The sequence below is a fragment of the Protopterus annectens genome, chromosome 9.part0 (assembly GCF_019279795.1).
Source record: "Protopterus annectens isolate FY-2018-M chromosome 9.part0, PAN1.0, whole genome shotgun sequence".
Lineage (NCBI taxonomy): Eukaryota > Metazoa > Chordata > Ceratodontiformes > Protopteridae > Protopterus > Protopterus annectens.
The window spans coordinates 721,850,948-721,873,340 of record NC_056743.1 but is presented as its reverse complement, the minus strand read 5'-3'; the positions used below and the strand labels follow the sequence as shown (position 1 = coordinate 721,873,340).

The 22,393-nt window shown below is 36.9% G+C and overlaps 1 protein-coding gene across 1 annotated transcript in view; it reads left to right on the top strand.

Moving 5' to 3' along the window:
* Positions 1-22,113, top strand: part of LOC122811482 (lutropin subunit beta-like) — a 35,101-nt gene extending 12,988 nt beyond the window's left edge. The window contains exon 3 of the mRNA XM_044083346.1: positions 21,831-22,113. Within this exon, the coding sequence (XP_043939281.1) occupies positions 21,831-22,061 (231 nt within the window). The 3' untranslated portion in view covers positions 22,062-22,113. The remainder of the gene's footprint in view (positions 1-21,830) is intronic.
* The last annotated feature ends 280 nt before the right edge of the window (positions 22,114-22,393 follow it).

The following is a 22,393-nucleotide window of genomic DNA, read 5'->3' as shown; positions in this document are numbered from 1 at the left end:
ATCTGTACGACAAGCTGTAATTGTAAGGAATAAATTGTTGAATCAGTAGCAGAAGCAAGCTGTTTTGGACAATTTGCAGAAATGTCAAATATGAAGAGAGAATTTTTAATGCTTTCACACATACCTCAGATTTCATTAAAGGGCCTAGCACAAGTTGTAAAGCTCACCATAAACAGGCTCTGGTCCCACAAAATGGTAGTTTGTGATTCAGTGACATGTTAGCCATGAAGAGGATAGACCTCATTATTGGCTGACTTTCATGTATCTGAAATGCAATTGTACCACAGCATGCAGATCAGTGCTAATCTGCACATAGGTTCATAGGAGGTCACTAGACTATTGGCCCTAGGGCCTTTATTAACCTGGCCATGTTATACCCTTGTTCCCTTACTGACCAAGTTGTATGCTCTATATTTGCAGTGTGAGTCTATGATCAGCACCGACTGCCCTTATGCAAGAGGGACATAGGTGACACCCCCCAGGGTAAATTTATGGTCTCCCATCCAGTTGTCTAAGTTACACTTAAATAGGTCATTGAGGAGCTCTGTTTTATGTGAATAGGGAGCTTGTTCCAGAGGAGTGGCAATCTCTAGGAAGCATATATGTCTCTCCAGCATGTCCTGTTAATGTCGCAGACTAGGTTAAGATCCCTAGAGTGACTGAATCTTATCCCATTTGACTTCCGGATGTGCAGCATTTCCATTAGGGCAGTGTCCAAGACTGCTCTGTAGGCAAGACACAAGTCACCTCACAGCAGCCTATAATATACAGAGTACAGTGATAGGACCTTCAGTCTGTCCATGTAGGTCATGTGTTGAAGGCCCTGAATTTTCTTGGTGAGAAACCTCTGAGGTCTCTCCAGCTGCTGCAGGTGTCTAGTGAGATACATACAGAAGGGAGTGTTGTACTCTAATAGTGGTCTGGTGAGGGTTGAGTACAGGAGAGTTATCCTTATCTCTGGAAACAATGTCCTTACGTATGAAATGTGCAACACAGAAGGCCTTCCTTACCACTGTGGACACATGATGATCGAAGTTAAGGTTGCTATCAACCTGTGTTCCCAAATCTTTCACCACAGGGTTTGAGCCAATGGAATACTGTTAATATTGTAATTTGCAGGGAGTTTCCCTTTGACAAAAGAGATGATAATGCATTTTTTGCATTTAGTTTAAGTCTGTGGCTTTGGCACCAATCATTTCCTGTGTAAGCCCTTTCTGTAGTATGTCAACATCGTTGGGAGACTCAATGACTACACCCAGTTTGCAGTCATCGGCGAACTTGGTAAGCCACAGACCATCTATTTTCATCTGAACTTCTGAGAAACAGATTCAAAACAGTAGGAGGCCCAGCACAGATCCTTGTGGTACACCACTGGTAACTGGTCTGCTGGTAGAGGTGGACTACCAAACTTTGATTGTGTGTGTTCTGTCGGTGAGCCAGTTGGCTACCCATCTAGTGACATATGGGTTAATTCCAAGCTAGGTATATTTCTCAATGATGCCTGAGTGGGGGGTTGTGTCAAGAGCCTTGGCTACGTCAAGATAGGCTGTATGTACTGTTTTGCCTTCATCCAGGGCTTTGGTGATATTCTCGAGGAAGTCCATCAGGTTTAATAAGCATGATCTACTCTTAACAAAGCCATATTGGGTTGGGTCAAGAGTTTGAAGGTCACCTATGTCTTTGTTGAAAAGGTCTATGATGACTCTTTCAATGGCCTTACAGATAAGGCTAGTTAGGCTTATGGGTCTGTAGTTCCCAGGATCGGTTGATGGACCCTGGTAGGAAACTGCTGCTCATGTATACATTGGCTTTCATCTCAAAGTCACTCTTCCACACATGACCAATTACAAATTCACACACACACACACACACACACACACACACACACACACACACACACACACACACACACACACACACACGCGCACACACACACGCACACGCACGCACGCACACACACACACACACACACACACACACACACACACACACATTAGCCTGAATGGCATATGCTCAAGTCCACCTGCACAATGTCCTACATCCTGAATGACAGGAATGCCAAACACCAATATTCCCAATTCACCAATCTCGCCCCCTTCTAGACCCGTGTTAAAACTTATTCCTAGGTCCAGAGGGGTAGTGAGTTTCGAGGTTTGGTGTTTATGTCGGGTATACCACAATTCGGCATTCCGACATTTCACTGAAGTACATAAAGCATGCGACTCCTTGAGTGCATGCCATTCGGGCTAATGAAAGCAAACCAATTTTTACTCTTAATATGTACAAGCAATTTTTGTTAGAAAATACACTGCTGTTTATTTATTTCATTAGGGTATTTGAAATATGTCTTGCTGAATTTGGTGGAAAAACATAAATAGGTTAGACACAGACTGGTGAGGTAATGGTTATTTAACAGAGGGCAGAAAGAAGCAGTTAGGAAGCACTACACAAATAGAAGCTATTGACTTGTAGATTGCCAAAATGTTTGTGTCAGTGCTGTCCTTGCTCAATATATTGCTGGCAGATCAATGTGGGACTAGACAGAATAGTCAATTCTTAAGAGAACCAATACTGCAGTAGTTAGTAATGAGGGGGCAGCTAGCCTCCAGTGTCCCTAATGTGGTTTGCAAGGTGGACAGGTAGGTAGCAGCTGGGGAATTAATGTGAAAAAGTGCAACCTTATGCACAGTGGAGGATCATGGAAAGACCTGCATGTTTGGAGTAGTAGCCAGTGCTGGAAAAAGAAGAGAATTATTTGGCTACTACCCCGACAATCCTGAATCACACTGCGTGGTATGGCAGGATAGTGATAAATTCACCAAAGTGCCATGGTACATTGCCCAGATATGCAGTTTGTGCCCCTGCCTCCTTCTGCATGGAACTAATAAAGTCTTATCTGGAATATCATGTGTACTTATAGGGACCATATCTTGAGGGAAACATCAAGTTTGTTAATTGTATGCAATGGAAGGATACCAACATGGTAAGAGGAAAAGGAATGTGGAGGAAATTATGAGGATGCACTACATAACCCCAGGGTGAGGGGCAGATTGATGGTGTAGCAATTATTACAAAGAATGGAAGAATATAGGGGTAAAACTAGCTACAAGGAGAATCTGAGAACGACAGCAGGGAATGTTACTTCATGGATATGGTGGTAAACTGATGGACTTCATTGGTACAGGGACTGGCAGTAACCAGGTCCATAGAGAAGGTTAAGCACATTCTGCAGATGTAAAGAGGAGTGGACAAAAGGAAGTGTAGCTTCATAAGACCAGCTGCTACACTCTCACAGATGTGATTGACCCAAGATCTTCCTACATTTACACACATTTATTACAGGAAAGTGACAGTTATTAAACACATTCTAACATGGTTTAAATAAATGGTTTTACTGCAAAGTGCTGATCAAAGCAATAAGAAAAAATAATGGCCAAAGTGAAAGCAAGTTATGATTTTGGCAAATGTGAGTAGATTTAGGCTAAGATGTCAACACAGTCACTTTAGGACTCTACCTCATGAAATATGTCACTGCCATTGTGAAATTTCACCCTGAAATGCACTTTCATGTTTATTGTGCAAAATCATATTATTGATGGAAATGAATAATGACAGTGACACCATTAGGTGAACCAAATGTTATAGTTTAGCATATTAAACTTTGGGAGTTTTAAGTGAATACCATACCTCTCAACTGCACAGATTTACACAAAATGTCTAGATGTTTGCCTAGTTTTCTGGCAAATCATTACAGATTGAATTTAGAAAATAGTGACCAACATTTGAGTTTCGGAATTCATACCTTTCAGAAATGCATGTGAATGCAAAATCTGTTATTCTATCAGTTTTCTAAGTATCTAAGAGCAACATTTAAAAAATGTCCCTATTTTTGGGCCTTTATCCCACTTTTATTTATAGCTTTGTCCAGTTTTCTTGCTCTAAGAGGTTGAGAGGTATGGTGAGTACACAGGCTCTTGTAACTTTTGCAAGTTTAGTTTGTGCCCATATTTTCATCACATGGGGTCTTAAGATGATTATGTTACTGTTATTATGCAATACCACACCAAAGAGTGTTCTCATATCTATTGCATGAAATCGACTTTCAAATCAAAATGACTGTGGTGTACTTCATAATGCTCGGCCACCCTGATTCCAGGTTAAGCATCGGAGGCCAGACAATACAATATGAAAGAGTTACCTGAACTTCACAGAAATCACCAGTAAACCTGAATAATACAAGTATATTCTTTTTTTTTTTTTTTAACGTTGGCTTATAATTGACTTTTAAACAGTGAAGGTATTTCTTGTGTTCCCTAGAGCTCCTCGTAATAAGTATAGCTGGGGGGCTCCACTTCTAAATCTTGAAAGCTTATAATCTCGAAATTCAAAATAATGAGTCCAAAATATCTAAAGTTCAAAATACTGACAGCTCAAAATACTGAATGTCATAATATCAAAAAAAAAAAACTACAGGATACCAACACTTACTATACTCCAACAGAAGTACATAGAGAAACAAATAAAAGACAAAGCATATTAGTTTACTCCAACTATTAGCAAGGGGGCAAGCTCCCCTGCACCCCACCCCCAGCTACTTAAATATATCAGCTTGAAGATTCCACTTTACTACACTAAGCTGAGTTATGTTGTAGTATAGCAAATTAAAAGGGAACATGAGTAAGGTTAAAACAGGCAGTCATGAAGCACGTAATGGTATGTTTGCCATTTTCTTCTGTGGAGTGCAATCTCAGAGTTGATATATTTAAGTAGCAGGGGCTCTGGGGGGCATGGCAGCTTGCCCCCCTGCTTATACTTGGAAAAGAGTAATATGTTTTGTTATGTAGTTGTGCTGGAATATTGTAAGTGTTGACGTACTCTGTTTTTTTTTGATATTATGAAATTCAGTGTTTTAAGTTTTCAGTATTTTGAACTTTCGAGATTTTGGACTCAGTATTTTGAATTTCGAGATTATGAGCTTTCAAGATTTAGAAGTGGACCCAGCTGGGGAGGGGTGTGTGCTCCACTGTGGAATGGATAGATGCAGTTATGAGAAATAGCCATGGATGATTTTTTTTTTTTTTTTAAGAAAAATAAATAGGACAGTGATCTATATTTCACAATGTAACACTGTCCAAACTGCTGTCTGCCATTGTCCAAAACTATTGTACATGAAATGTAGATGAGAGATCACTGGTCATTTCTTCTTGCTATATGTTAAAAGATATCCAAGAATACTGATACTTCATGTAATGCTAGAAAAGTGACCAATTACATACTCCCCAGCATTCAAACAAACTAGTGAACTTGGATACTAAGGAACTCAGAGCACCCCCCCCCCCAGAAGAGTTAACATTATAGCTCCAGTTTTGAGTGGCACAAATGTTAGATAGGGGAAGTAAAAAATACTAAATAAAACACACAAAGATGTCAGTTGCAGTTTGTTTTATTTTAATAGATTACCCAGCTACAATGGGCATCATCTATGAGCATCACAAAGGTGGCAAACAGGAAGGGCATCATCTCCTTAGTGGAAAAGGTTATATATTTCTGGGTATGATGATGAATGGAATAAGTACATAACATCTTTCATGTATATCACTGCACAACTGTGTGGCACCAATGCAGAGTTACATATCTGCCCTGTTTGCTTTCTAAGAGATTGATTTGGTGACAAGAACTAAAGAAGGGATTGATTATTATATATCTCTATCCATATCTGAATCACTGAATTGGTTCTTTTACAGTAGCATAAGATGTGACCCAGAAATGTGTATACTGGTCACATCACAGCAAAATCAGATGTTTCTGCAAAAGAACATTGTTAGAATATGCTGCTCACTAAAATCAAAACTAAATCAGTATACATTTAAAAAGATTATCTAAAATATTGACCAAGTACAGAACATCTTAAGTAGGGTTACCACATGTCCCTATTTATGGAGGACAATCCCTATATGGCCAGCTGCCTCCTTAAAAAACATGAAAAACTGCACGTGTTCCAGGGATTTAGGACAAAAATATTTTCTAAGTCTCCATAAATAGTTGCATAAAACAATTACTTTGTATCTAAAACACTTTTCGTGGTAGACAAAATGACACAAATAACTCAAAATTTACTAAAGTGAGCTTCTATTTTGGTAGAAATTTGATGTCAAGTCATTTGCACTGGTATTATAAATGGTTTGCACTACAAAAATCTGATAGTTGCATAAGAAATGACCCACGTTGGATATCTGAACAGGGGTCAATGTTAATCTTAAGGGTTTAAAACTGCTGGCATCACAAAACAAAAGGAAGAAGTGTGGTACAAGAAAGATACAAAACATCATCCCTGCACTATTTTACAAGCTTAACTTTAAAATGAAACAGGAGACATGCAACTGTGGAATCACATGCTACTCACCCTGACCTCTGTCTCCATCCCCTAATAGTAGCAGCCAACAGTGTATCTTCGTCTCTTGTCAAGATATCTGTGCACTTCATTAGTTCATGAACATTGTTCCCTCTCCTAACAGCTCTCACAAAGCACTAACCTTTCACTCATTCAAAATGACAGCATCACCTGACAATAGGCTACACATTCAAAGGAGACTGCACACTAACATAACAAAGAATAGCTCAGGTCACCCCCATATGTAGATGTGTTACTCAGCAGTACAGAATGAGCAATCGGCAGCCTAAAACTGTACAAAAGTAACAAAGCATAGACTTTTTTTCCTGGTACTACATATAAATGTCTTGTGATGTCCTCTTGTGGTGTAGTTAAATCTGCTGCCACACACTACTTATCTTGACCCCCTTGTGATGATGGTGACCTTCCGCAATGCAGCTCACACACTACCGGATTCCATCATGACAATAATGTGTTAATGAACCCCTCTACTGCTGGCATGCAAAATAGGACAGATTCATTCATTCATGAATTACAGTCACTCATGCTGGTGTTGGAGAAAGCAGCTGTCTTACTGGAAGTACTCATGTTCTCCATGTGCTGTATGGTATGGTGGTGATAAACAAAGTTTTTGAGTCTGTGCACTTCACTCACCTACCCTAATATACTATAAACTGAACAACTGTCTTCACCACAACTGTCTCATTCTGTCTAGCACTGCCAGGCTACAAAGTGCTACTTCCCCTTCTCAAACAGGGAAGAGTCTTGTACTCAGTAATGTACCGGGTGTTCCTGTGTGCTGTTCAACACAGAAAATCCAATGGTTGGACATTGAACATCTGTAAACACAACAGACCGAAAGATGTCAACACTTGCAGTTAAAATCCATTTTTATTTATAAAATCCCAGTAAAAAATGAATAAAAGATAAGCACTTTCATTCTCATGTGGAAACTTCATCAGACAGCTATAATTTTTAAATGTGATCATATTTAAACACAAATCAATGAAATTAAATTAATCATGTGACTGCCAGGCCTCCATGATGTAAGCTAGTATAACAGCTGATCTTAAAGTTACCCTGCCTAGTACTTTAAGGAACAAGTAATGCTTCTTAAAATGTAAAGATAGGACAATATATAAATATATGCATACATGAATTCAATATAAATATACTAAAAACCTGGTTATTATTAAATTAAAATACATATTTATCTTTCGAGGGACTTTAATTTCAACAAATGTGCAATAGAAATTTGGTCATTTAGACCTAGCCAGTTCATAGCATTAATTCTCAATTGCCACTGGAGCTCTAATTTCTCTAATTTAAGCGTCCATGGATCCCCTCTTGCAGGAATATCAATATGATAAATTTTGAAAAATTTAAAATTATAGTCCAGATATTCGACTATATGTTTAGCAAGAGCGTTTGTTTGCTTTTCTAATCTAATATCATGAATATGCTTGTATATTATATCATCTTGTGGTAATTGTCCATATTGTAGATATATTTTAGTGGACACAGGTTTTTCTATGAATGGATTCCAATTAAAAGCTAAGAAATATTACAACTGCAATACAACCAAAGTTGTTTATTGTGCTAAATGCTCTGTATGTATTGTGTTTTTGCATGGGAAAAACTGAAAGAAAATTACGCAACAGAATATACAAGCATATTCATGACATTAGATTAAAAAGCAAACAAATGCTGTTGCTAAACATATAGTTGAATATCCAGATGATAATTTTACATTTTTCATAATTGATCATATTGATATTCCTTGCAAGAGGTGGTCCGTGGACACTTAAATTATAGAAATTAGAGCCACATGCTGTACTCTTCTGAAGTCTTCTACATGCCCAAACAAGACAGACACTTTATGTGTAATTTTCACTGCTTTTTTTCATTCATACTACAATTTGCAGCTTTATTCTTTGCACAGATGTGAGGGAGAGAAAAGCTATAACAGTTTTCAATTAATTCAAGTTTAGAAAAACTGCTACATCTTGCCTGCTGTTCTCATTCAAACTACAGAACCACTTAAATTAGTGTTCTGATGGTCACTGCAATATCTGACAGCTGGAAATGATGATTCATTATGTTACATCATCTTTTTCTGACTGTCCAAGGTTTGTAGTTATCTTGGGAACACCAATGCGTTTATCTCTGTATAAATGACATTACTTTTTTCTTTCAGCAACTTTGGCTCTCCAAGAGGTCTGAGGCCATGGGAAATTGTTTAGTTTGCTTCTCAAACTTGAACATTTAGTGTTATATTTTTAATGATGAGAGGATGAGGCAGAATAAAAAAAATCAGGGCTATCTTGTGCAACTTGAAATGGGTAACAACTTACAAATCCCTAACATCCATCAGTACATACACCCCCCCCCCAAATCTACATATACTGCCCTTCCTGAACAAGTTATAGCCAATCACATTTATATTCTGCTCCCTCCTATCATCTGCCCATGTCTCAGTAATGTCTGCTCTAAAGCTGCACCATTTCTCAGTAGTGCCTCATGCTCAGTCATCTTATTATCCAGACTTTTAGCACTGGACATCATAAACTTCCAAACAACTTTATCTGTTAAAACAACTGTAGCCCAGCCACTTCCCTTAGTTGACCCATTACCTCAAAACTAAAATGTAGTCTATTAATACTACTCACTCTGATTTTTTTATGCAATGCCCTTTATTATTATTACACTGTTGAAAAGACATCTGTTCAATAATATATTTTATCCATGATTTCAAAACCAACACTCTTGCTTTGCTAAGCTATAACTGATCCTTTCAATACAAATACACCCTGTTCCAACATTGCTGCAAAGCAGTACCAGTCTAAACTAATCTTTCCTAATCTATTCGTTCAGTCATTCATTATACATTTTGATCACCTCTGTCTGTTCCTTACTTAATTGGCTGCAGGTACTAACATTATATCCGAAAAGGCAACAATGCACACCACACTAAAACAAGCATCAGATACTTCCCCTATTTTTGATGGTGTCTCTTATACCATTCTCCAAAATAGCCTGTATCCACAAGAACAGCTACATTTGGGCTCTCAAGTCCCCCCTTTTACAATAAAATTGATCTCCTTCATGGCACTGCTAAATGTCAGGCCTGGAACCATATTCACAGTCAACACGCTCATCAGCAAATATCTATCTCACTTGAGGACTGCTGTAATACAGAACCATATTTCAAACAAATTTCCATGTAGTCCATTTAGCAGTGTGATTACAGTCATAAATGGGAAAAAGACAAGCTTGTTAAGTACCTTTCTGATGTTAGAAACAGAGCTGGATCAATCACAAGGCAACCTAGGCAGCTATCTTAGCCCGGTGCTGGCTGTGGGGGCCCTAACCTTGCAAAAAAAAGTGCTCCTTCCAAAGATTTCTTCCACACAGGTCTTTCAAACATCAGTAAGCTATATTAATGGATTTTCTTCTTCCAAGCATCAGCACACATGCACTTTCTTCCAAGTAGGAGATATTTGTAAAAGCCAAAAGCAGCATCTCTGACTGGGAGATTTGGATTGTTTTACCTCTCCCTGACTTACATTTTCAAGCAAGAGATATTCACATTTTCTTCTAAGCAGAAGAGAGAGCTGCATTCAAACTCAGAAGAAACATTTGTAAGCCATTTTAGCACTTCGGAACTCCCTTACTAAAGTGGGAGATTTTAATACTTTTAGGGTTGAATCACATTGAGCAGATCAGGAAGATGGGAGAATCACAGGTGTCAGTGTGTATGTCTGTGTGGAGTTCCAGGATGATTACTGCCTTTAGTATGGAATTAACTGTCCCCAAGTGTGATGACAAACTGTGTGATTACAGCAAACTCTGTGTGCACACTGTAGGATGATGACTATAAGCTGCCCTCCAGGAGGATTGCAGAATATTCATGTAAGGTAAATTACTGGGGATTGCAATTAGTCAGAAATACCAATCATTAGACTGTCATAGTTCTTGTTCAGAAAATACATATTTTTACCACCAAGTGCTAGAAGTGCTGTCTGGTTATGTGACTTGCTTAAATTTGCATAGTAGACAAATGGAGCTAGGAGGAATCAAACTCTGTATCCTTGACTACAGGAAGCAGTTCATTAAGAACGTACAGCCTTAATCCACTGTACTAACTGCCAGATCTTCCTTAACTTCATTTTTTGAGAGATCACTAAGGGTAACAGTCAATCAATAATGCTGATCATTAGGGTTTCATAGCTATTGTTCAGAAAATGCATTTCAAGTTAATTGGAGTTGTCTGGCAATATGAGCTATTAGTAAACTGCTTACTGTAATCAGAACGCACAGAGCTTGAATCCTTCCACCTCCATTTGCCTACTGTGTGCCTTTGAGCAAGTCACTCAGACAGTGCTTCTGTGCCATACCAGAAAAATACTTTGTACTGTGAGTTTAGCTGTTGTTATGATGTTTATCTGGTTATCAAATAGGTAAAAAAAAATGGTACTCCAAATTTGCACCTTTGTCCCCTCATTATTTTTGACTTTGTCCAGAGCTCTTTTCTTTTTTTTTAAACACTTTATTTAGCAACACATTATCCATAATAAACACAGTCCAGTTAACTCATAACACCTATGTGGTGTGGAATGTCACACCTCTAGCAGCCAATACACATCTTGCATTCCAGAGCACTTTTTGTAAAATAAACTTAAAAGGCATAAGATAAACAAATGTAAATAATTTGTGAACAATAAAATCTATTAAAATCATACAAATAGCAATGTTATCAGTAAAAACTATTCTTTGCAGTGATAATATTCGGTGCATTAATGGTCTTTTCCATAAATTCTGCAATATGTTATAATGCACACAAACCCAGGTTATATTTTTCTAAACTTTCACAAACAAATATAAATAGCTAGAAAACTATACAACCAAGATAAATATTGTTATAACATTTTTGTTAACCAGACATAAGCTTTCACATGACAGCAAAATATTTCTCTGTAAGTGCACGTTTAATGAGACATTTACAAAAAATATTAAAACATATATTTAATTGTATAATTAGCAATACAAGTAATATTGGATGTCTCTCAAGTTGTGCAACTTACAGTGCAAAATCAAAGACAGTTTTCGTCAACATCTAAGGTTTCACCTAATATCATGCAACAGTTTCTAAGTAATTTGTTTTTTGAAGTATTAAATACATATGGAAATATTGCTTATTTTCATAATTACTAACAAACAACTAGCAATATTTCCAAGTATAGTGCGATATAAACCAACATTTTCAGTGAGCTGTCCTGTCTCCAACAAAGGTGTCTCATACCATACACCTTAATAAAATGTAGATATCTTGGTTATGAAAAGATTAACTTAAATGAAAATATAAATAACAAGTGGTAAATAAAGATTAATTTCTTCACTGCGGGACATCTTTGACTAACAATCTGGTTTTATATTGTTTATAGCTACTTACCCTTTTTAATACTGCCTATTATTAGCTGGTAAGTCACTTATAAAAAAAAAGTCAGAACCTAAAAAAAGCTTAGGATGTCATACGGAAGTATTGGTGAGAACTGGAAGTATACAAAAAAGGCATTATGGGCTTGAGTGAGTTAAACAAATTAGATGCTATCTGCATAATAAAAATAAATAAAAGAAGTAACTTAACTGCAGTACTATAAACATATCCTATATAAACATACCAGTTATGACAGTCTGTATATATTCAAGAGCTCTTATACTAAGCATTTCATTCTGACATGTAAAACTGTTGTTGTTGTTCCTTCGGCTTTTCCCGGTTAGGGGTCGCCACAGCGGAACTGGTCCGCTAATGACTGGCAGTGGATTTTCACGGTGTCGAGGTGCCAGCTCGATGCCCAACTTTCAATGAAGGGGAGGACATGCAAACTCCACACAGAAGGCGCTCCAGCCGAGAATCGAACGGGAGAACCTCTTGCTGTGAGGCGACAACACTACCACTGCACCACCGCAGCTGTTATTCTGGTACTGACCATGACGAATGGAATGAATATTGGTGTATATTTTTACATTCTGACATGTAAAAATATACACCAATATTCATTCCATTCGTCATGGTCAGTACCAGGATTTTTTTATTTTGTGAGTCTATAACTTACTGAATGAATCTCCTTTACCCCCATTTGTGAATAGTCTTTGCAGTTACTAAACGTACATGTTAATAGTGTAAACAATCAAATCAGCAATGAATTTCAAGAGGAAATATAAATCAATTAAATTTTCAATGGAGTTTTTCTAATGTATATAATATAGTTATCATCTTATTGTTACATATTTATATTTCCTCTTGACAATATAACTGCCCCTTTAAGAACTTGGCAACAGTGTTTAATTGTAAATGTTAATTGATGATTTCAGATTATTTAAATTGGAGGGTTGGGATCTTTTCATTTTTTTCTGATGAAGTCCAAGTGAATTTATTATTGACAAAAGTGCTCAACTATTTAATAAATGTTTGTGCTAGTTATTTGTTCTGGGAGTGTTTTCTGATCTGACCACATTTCTGCTTGCTTACTAGTTTTTACTTTTGTGGTATTTGATGCCTAAGTTTATGTTAATAGTGTCGAGACAACTGTATAGATTCACATATATTCTGTAATGTCTATGCATTATAGGGACTCCCTCACCCTGAACAGCCAAAAATTAATATCAGTTTTAGCTGGTAATGGCTTTCTCAAAGCCCATGCAATTATTTCAATTATCTTTTATCAAAGCTGTTTGATGATAGGACACTGCCATAAGCCATTAACATAATTCACATTCTCTGGTTTACAATGCCAACAGGCACTAAGGGGTGATAAAACATGCTGAAAGCACACTACAGGAGTAAAATACCATAGATATACCATTTTTAGAAATGTAAATCTAGATATTAAAGGCAGCTTATCCACTCTTTCTCTGCAAAGGTCTGCTGTAGCATATTATTGCATTTCATCCTTAGTACTGTCAGCGAAGGTGAATTCTCTTGCACAAGATACTGATATAGCTGACCCACCTTACCACTCTGTACTAATTTGTTCCTAATACAAGCTCCTGCCCAGTCACATGGCCCAAATTGACTATTTTTATCTGTTTCTTTAACTCTGGAGAGGATACTATAGCTACCCTGTAAATACTGCCACCACATGCCCATAAAATTTGAGACTCGAGACCTAAATTACATCAAAGTGCAGAAAGAATTAGTGGTACTGTCCCAAATACCCACAATAACTAGGATACCCACCTTGACCCAGTCATTCCCCCCACATCGTCCTTCCCTTTATAGCAATCTGTGGGTGATTCCATATTAAAATATTAGGAAACAGCCCTAGTTTAACTTTATTTTTCCTACTGGGATGAGATAACTACAACCACCAATCCATGCCTCCTGGGCCCATACTTTGAAAGTGGGTACTTGAACAGTTAATATATGCATTTGTTATTCACTAGTAAATCAGACAAGACTATCCTGTCTTCTAAATCTATTACAAAACCATACAACTGCAGAAAAATAAATAAATAAAAAACATACAACTGCAGCTTTGCCATATGTAATTTCAGTCTGGGAAGATGAGTCCCTTACTAGACTTATGCATATACAATGATTTATGACTTATATGGGGGCTGGTGGCCTTCCCATAAAAAAAATCTAGGATTATTTTCTGTGCCTTCTAAACTAAGGGTGAAAAGGTAGCATGTGGGAGATGCCACACAATGAACATAAATTTAGGAAGGGTAAATATTTTAATAAAATTAATTCTACTAAGGAAGTGCAGGTGCAACTTCTTTTATTTCCATACCATGCCTGGTAGGGTTTCCAAGAAGGGGGTCATGTTTCTCTCGACCCATTTACTTAGATCCACATTAATTTGAATATTCATCCCTTACCCAGTTTATCAATTGTAACAGTAATCCTTCTCTTGCATTGAAAGCGAGCCCTCACAATGGGAAGACGTGTTTTGTTCTTATTAATCTTGAAGCCAGTAGATGCAAAGATTGTACCTAATTCTTCTAATAAAGTCTCTACCTGTGCTTTAGCATTGTTAAGCCAAATGAAGCAGTCATCCACAAACCAAATAGTAAGGAGGAGTACAGTCCTTTTAATCCTAATATTAAAACAGGTATATTTTGTAGTTAAGTATCTGCCTACTACCAGGGCCACCAGCACAAATGTATATGGGGAAGTAGACAGCCTTGTCAGGTTCCTCTAGTTAACATGGTACATGCAGATAATATACCATTAGTGTGTACCTGTGCTGATGCTTTCCAGTATAATAATTTCACCTGTTCAATAAATTCTTGTAGGGACCTATAATATTTAAAAAGGCCATTAAATATTATTGAAGGCTTTGTTGAGGTCCAGCATCAAAACCTCCAACTCCCCACATGTTGATGTGCGTAGACCTTGTATATTAAGCAAAGTTCTGATTGCATCAGGGCCACCATATCTTCCCTTTACAAAAACCTAAATGATTTGGGGAGACCAGATGATTCATAACCCTATCAAGCTTTGTAGCTAAAATCTTAGCATAGATGTTAATATCTTTATTTAGTAAGGATATTGAACTATAGCTGTTGGGATAGCATGGATCTTTAGTAGTTTAGGAAACACTAATACGTTTGCCCTGGTCATGTTGAATGGGTATCCCTCATTCCTTGATTAAAAATATAAAACGGGATCAGTTATCATACATTTCGATTTCAGCTTTAGAAGTACAGGCTCTCAACTGATTCAAAAGATCCATCTGGGCAACTGCTTGTGGTAAACTGGTCATCCGTGCTGTAGAGATGCCCCTCTCCACTGTTTGTCCATTGCCTCCACTTTTGTATTCCTACAACATAATATCATTAATTTATTTTGGGTTTGTTGTTATCATTCCTTCCTTTCTGGCTATTGCCATAATCTTAATACTCTGCATATGTTCCTTACATTTCCATGTGAGGAGTTTATATGAAGCTATGCCATGTGCTCAGTGAAACAATCTGGCTTTTTCCCAACTATCATGAATATCATGAATTTTTTGAAAATTAATTTGTTTTATTTTCTCTTTAAGGCACCTAATTTCCCAGAAGATCTCTTTATTTCTCCCCTTCTTTTCTTTAAATTCTTAAAAAAAGATTTAATTTCTCCTGTTGTTTTGCCAGTTTACTATTTATGTGCAGTTGATGTTGAGTCTTGATTTCTCTGACAAATAGTTTGCATCTGATTCTTAAATTGCTTCCACATAGCAAAAATGCTAATGTGTGCTGTTCCCAATATATTCGTGTTAAGCATACAAAATTATTTCTCATACTAGGTGTAGTCAACAGAAGTAGATCTAATTTCCAAAGGGGGTTGATAATGGTGTGGGTTTGCTGCACACTCCAGTGTAATCATGGCATGATCTGAGTGTGCTTGCGGTAAAAATCTCAGAAGCAGCAAATTTTTCACTTAGGATTCCCCCATCCCTTTCTCTTTGCCAGTACTGTAATATCAATCCCTGATAAGAAGCCTGTCTCTATCCTACAGTCCAAATGTCTTCTTGGCCTCTTCCCGTTCTATTACCTTTCTCCATTTAATTATTTGCTCCCAATACCTTGGTTCCTTTGCCGGTTTTCTCCAGTAAATTCCAGTCTCCTCTTGTCTATTCTCTGTACCCCTAATTGCAATCATCCTTGTCGGCAAAATCTCCTTTCTCCCTTCTTATGTATGCTTGGTTCTTAGAACACTTTCTGCTACTTTGTAAATATAATGCTCTCTCTATCTTGTAATTTCTCCAAATCTTTTGGGTTTCTAATACCATGCCAGGAATGGACGCCATTCTTAAGTCAAAGTATAATTAAAGTTCATGAAATTAGTATTGTTTTAATCTTTGATGTCAGCCAGACATGCTCGTTGCAGCAGCTTCAATGTGCCCAGTAATGACTCTTTCTGCAATTCATATGAAGCTACATGTATTGGTAACATATCTAAATACGATTGTAGATTCTTTTTCATAAGACTCATTGCTCCTACTACCGTTGGAACTGTCTGGGTATCTTTCTTCCATATTGCTCTCGTTCTGCCTACAAATCCTGATATTTATGACTTTGTGTCTCTCTCTGTACACAAGACACTGTAGTCACTGGGTGTAGCGATTTCAATGATCAATGCTACTTTTGTCCTCTTTTCATGAACCATTATGTCTGGTTTTCACGCATCTATCTTTTGAACTGTTTTGTAATGGGTGATCCTGCGTGAGGTAGACTTCATAATTTTCTGTGATGCTTTGTGGACCATGTTTCCAGCGTTTTTCAGCTACTTCAATATTATAATGTTTGCACAATCCCCAGTGTAACAGTCTTGCCACATTATTATGCCTTTCAGTATACAGTCATTCTGCCATTAGTATATCACCACCAGCAACGGGGTGTGCGACTGTTTCCAATTCTGTTTTACAAAACCTGCATTTGTCTGTTTCTCCAACATATTCAATTGACTTTGTAAACCGACTTGTATGTAGCCCACTATTTGGGCTGCCAATATTAACTTTTCACCTTTTGGTTTGAATTTGCCTCTGCTTAACCATTCCTGCATTCGATCCTGAACAACATGAGGTTCTTCCAGGAGTTTTCTATGCTTGCAACTATATTTATGCATCTTCCACATTTCTTGGCTTCTCATATGATCTTTCACCTTATATTCTTTCTTTTGTTTTTTGGCACATTCAGTTGCTGCCTGATTTTATCTACTTCTAGTTTGACTTCCATTCCCACTTGACACCGATATGCTTCTGCTAGACTAAGAAGGGAAGTCAACATAGATCTGTTCTCCTTATGTTTCAAAACTTTCACTATATTTGGATGTTGTAAGATCAGCAGATGTGTGTGCAGTCCCACGATTGCAGATCTATACGTGTAATCAATTTCAAGGAGGCCCAGACCTCCTTCGGGACGAGGAATATATAATTTTGTGTACACTAATTTTTATAAATCATTTGGTGAGCATGAAGCATCCTTCAATTTTTTCCTGTCTAATCTATCTAATACCTTTTGGGGCCAGTCAGTCACTCCAAAACTGTAAGTTAGGACAGGAAAAGAAAATTGGTTTATAGCTTGAATTTTTTTCCTTGATGTCAACACTGTTTTCATAATTAATTTAAGTCTTCTAAAATATTCCTTACTAAGTTTTATTAACATTTGTTCATGTTTTATTGTTGATCCTTTATCAGTTCCCAAATATGTATACTCCATCTTGTTCAAATTCTTTTATATCACATTCTTGTCCCAAACTGATGTTTTCTTGGTGCTACAGCTTTCTTGCTTTAAAGGTTGCTCTTGCACATTTATCAAGACTACATGACATTCTTATATTATCTGAAAAAAGTTTTGACTACTTACAGTTGTGCTTTCAGTTCCTCATCTGATGAGCTCTATAGCTTTAAATCATTGACAAAGAGAAGATGAGAAGTCTTTACACTTTGTTGTTTTCTAGAAGCCAAATTATAGCAATGGCCTAATATGTTAAATAGACATCTTAATGGGTTAAGGGCAGGAGCGGCCTTAGGTCAACTGGTGACCTAGACAAAAGGGCTCCATGGCCCCCCCTCAACACCACCTGGTGCCCCCATCCTGGTCTACCTACACCAAATAAATACTGGAAAAGTGCCCCTGCTACAGCGGTACCCTAGGCGGCTGCCTAGTTGGCCTATGCCTAAGGGCAAGGCAGAATAGCAGTGGTGACAGAGTCACCCTGGAATATCCCCTTTGAATTTTTATCCCTGGGATAATAATTTGTCCTTTATCATGGCTTAATTGCAAAGTGGTCTGCCACTGTTTCATAGTCACTCTAATGTAGTTAATCAGTGTCGGATGTATCTTATACATTTTTAAGCACTCTTTTATCCATGAATGTGGGATACTATCAAATGCTTTTTTGTAGCCAAGCCATGCCATACTTAGATTCTTCCCCTTTTTACAGTTTTCCACTATAACTTTATTTAACAACAAATGATCCTTTGTTCCATATGACTTTCTTTTATTGCCTTTTTATTCTACTGCTATAATTGAGTTTTCTTCTAAATGTTTATAAGCTATATATTGTTCTGCATGGCTGTTGTTATTCTCCTTAAGGATCTGTATCCAAAATGTCACTCGGTCCTTATTTCTTGAATTTCCCCATTTTATCATCATTACTTTGCAATTTAAATTATAGTTCTCTGCTTGTGTTATGTATATGAGCCTTAACTGTGTAACTCTAAAATATCCCCATAAATCAGGTAATTCTAAACCTCTTTGCTCTTTTTGGAAGGATAAACTTATCCCACTTGACCCTTGCCCTATTCCCCTCTCAGATAGATTCCTTCAACTCTTTATTAAATATTGTCTGCAACTTCTCCTCTGGTTGATACAAATATGGCTGACTTGTATATAAAACTAAAATAACTAAAAATATTTTCACTGCTTGTATCTTATCCATATCCATAAACAAAATCTTCCTGATTTTTTATGTTTTTTGTATTATCTTTTGTTTAGTCTCTTCCCATATATTATTAGTTAATAACAGAATTATTTTTAATTCATACAGTTACATATATCATTTTATTGTGTCCCCATAAATGTGGGTATTGCTGAAGCAAACCATGTGCGGGTGTAGTGTTTACAACTATAGCCTTTGTTTTATCTTCATTAATTTTATATAGCAAAAAGACCTGAAACCGTCTCAAAATGTTCCACAATTCTGAGATGTCCTTTTCCGGTTTTACCAGGTAAAAAATAATATCGTCTGCAAATAAAGCCAACTTTTCAAGATTACCATACCAATTATATCCTTGAATTTCTGAGTCCCTTAGTTTCTTTGCTAATGGCTCTAAAGCAAATAAAAGGAAAATAAGTCACCCCTATTTTGCTTCTTTGTTCAGACCCAACTTCTCAGAGAGTAACATTAATTTTTGCCTCCAGTCCCTCATACATCCTCCTAATTATTCTTATTTTTGTATCAGGGAATGCAAAATGCTTCCATTGCCTTACTCATGAAATCCTAGCTTACACTGTTGAATGTTTTCCCTTTATCAAGACCCACCAACAGCAGTATTTCCATACATTCTACTTCCCTCTGTATCAGAGGTAGGAGGTTGTCATGAAGGTTATGGTGTTTACCTTAAAGACACAAAGTGCAGGGTTTGATTCTCACATGGGGTAATTGGCTAGACTTAAAAAGGCCCATGAGAACAGTTAGCCTAGTACTAATCTGTGAACCTATGCCTATTATTATTTGATTAATGTTTTTAAACATGTGCCTCCCTTCTACAAAACCACATTGATCCATATCTATCAATTTTGGCAACACCCTTGCTATTCTTTTAGCTATCATAGACATAAACACTTTCTAATCATTGTTTAAAATTGAAATGGGCCCATATGAAACTGGATATCATACTTCCTCTCCTTTTAAAATATTGTTAAAAAAAACCTTCAGATTTACATCACTTTCTTCCCTCATAGCTTCCAAACTTCCACAGGAATATCATCTATTCCTAGAGACTTTCCTGAAGATTGATTGTACGTCACCATTTTTATCTCATTTCCTACTATCTTAACTTTTAGTTGCAGAGCCTCATCTACCTCAAACTTTGGCATACTTAACTCTTTTGTAAATATTTCCATTTGTGCTCTTTCCTGATTTTCACATTTCTCTGCTTTATACAATTTTTCATAAAATTTCCAAAATATCTTTAAAATCTCTACAGTATCTCTGGCTGTTTTTCTTGTTATAGACTCCCTAACTCTGGCAACAATCTTTTCTACTTTATATTGCCTAAGTTGTTGTGCCAAAAGTTTTTGTGCTCTGGAAACAGTTGCTTAACAGCAATCTTTCTAAACTGATGTATATTATCCAGATGATCATTTTCTCCTTAGCACCCTGCATGTACATCTTTTTGTTCTATGATACTCCCCTTATTCTGCAATACTTTAACTTTTGTTAGCTCCTCTAAACAATTCCTATTACTTCTTAACCATATCGCTTTTTTCTTTAATTTCTACCATATTTTTAAATTCCACTTTCATTTTATCCCATTCACTAGCTATAACTTTTGAAGAAATTTCCATTGCCCATGACAACTCTTGAATACTTTTCACATTCCATTCCTGAAATTCCTCTCTTTTTAACAGGTAAGTGGGGAAGCACTAGTATGTCATTTTTAGTTCATTAACTGTATTTTTACCTTAGTGCCTGCAATAGTCCTCCTTGAAATGAAAGGGTACATTTTCCAAATCTAACGTATTCTAATGTTTAGGTGGTTAAATTAGAGTGATTTTTATATACAATCTAATTTCTTCTGTGATTTCTAATTCATGACAGGAAACGACTATAAATGTTAAATCTGCATACAGTATGTTTAAAATTTTTACTTCAGTTTTTTATCTGAGGAGTCTCATTTTCTGTGACTGAATTTCCCATTCAGTTTGCTGTCACACAGAAGTGGTTATAACTGCTTGCAAATTAAGATACTACTAAGCCTTTGATATTGTTTAAGGATGTTTTGTTTATATGATGGAGTGCTAATAAGCAGCATCCTGTTTTCTGCTCCTGAAAAGCAAGGTAGTAATGTACCTCTAAGATCTGCGCCAGTGTTTTCTGTTCATAGCTACTGACTGAACACAGGCTTAATGATAGTCTGCACCTAAACAGAGCTCTTACCTGGAGCTTGACCCTGAGAAGGAAAGTTGTGAGATTTGTTCAAATATGGTTGGTAACGCAGTCACCTCACTTCCCATTTTAAGTATTAGTCTCAATGCAGTCTTTAATTTTTGTAAGGCTTATGGCAGCACATTCAGCTGTCTGGCTTTCCTTCACATTCACACCCCTGCAATTTTTGCAGTTTTTGCCAAGCCAGTGATTTTTTTTTAATTTTTGGCCCTTTACCAGACTAACCATCCATTTTCACCCTACCAAATCTTAGCAAGCACATAATCTCAAAAGGTTCCTCTGCATCCAAGTGGCAGTAACCCATCTTTATTACAGTCATTGCAATGATACTGACTTTTGTATGCCAAATATTTTACCAACTCTTTGATCACTTTTAATCTTTTTCTAATACCCTGCATAGTTACAGGTCCTACTGCAGGTCTGTGGCATATCTGAAGTGACCGCATGGCGTGGAAACTCTTTGTTATTTCTATAATTAACATACAAATGATTGCAGAGCAACAGACAGATCTTCATGGCATTTCATTCTAAATCTGTAAGTATATTTCATGGACACAAGACACTTGGAAACAGTTTCAGTCAGCAGCTACTACATTAGTGCTAATGTAATAGAATCTTAAAACTGATGGAACATGCAGTAACCCATCAGAAAATAAACATATTACTTTTTTCTACAAGAGACATGCTTGTTTCACAGCACTGTAGCAAAAAGTTCTTAGCTCATCCAACATAACATAATGTGAAATATGATGATGTTTTTCTTTTTCTTCCTAGGAACCAGTATACAAGAGTGCCCTCTCTTCTGTCTACCAGCATGTCTGTACCTACAAGGAGATGCGCTATGAGAACATTCTGCTGCCCAATTGCCCTCCTGGTGTGGATCCTTCTTTTACTTATCCAGTAGCAGTCAGTTGTGAGTGCAACCTTTGCAAGATGGACTACACAGATTGTACAGTCCAGAGCATTGGTGCAGACTTCTGTACTGCCACACGACTTCTCCTGTAGCCTTAGCCTGTATGATTAACTTATAAATAAAGTATTCTAGTATTAAATTCTCCCAATGTAGTTTGTTTGTTTTAATGAATTTGTATATCATCATACATTAAAAATGTAATTAATTTTCATCCCTAGACAGCTAGTGTGCAGAGTGATTGCTTAATATTTACCTGTGATTCAGGCATAGCCCTACAATATTTGTCCTCATACTTAGCCTTGTTCATCCTAGATTTATACATTATCTTAATAAAGTTGGATCATTTTAAGAGTACATACATTGTTAAATAACCTAAGTAAAAAGATATGAAGATTCATTACCACTGTCAAGGGATACAGTATTT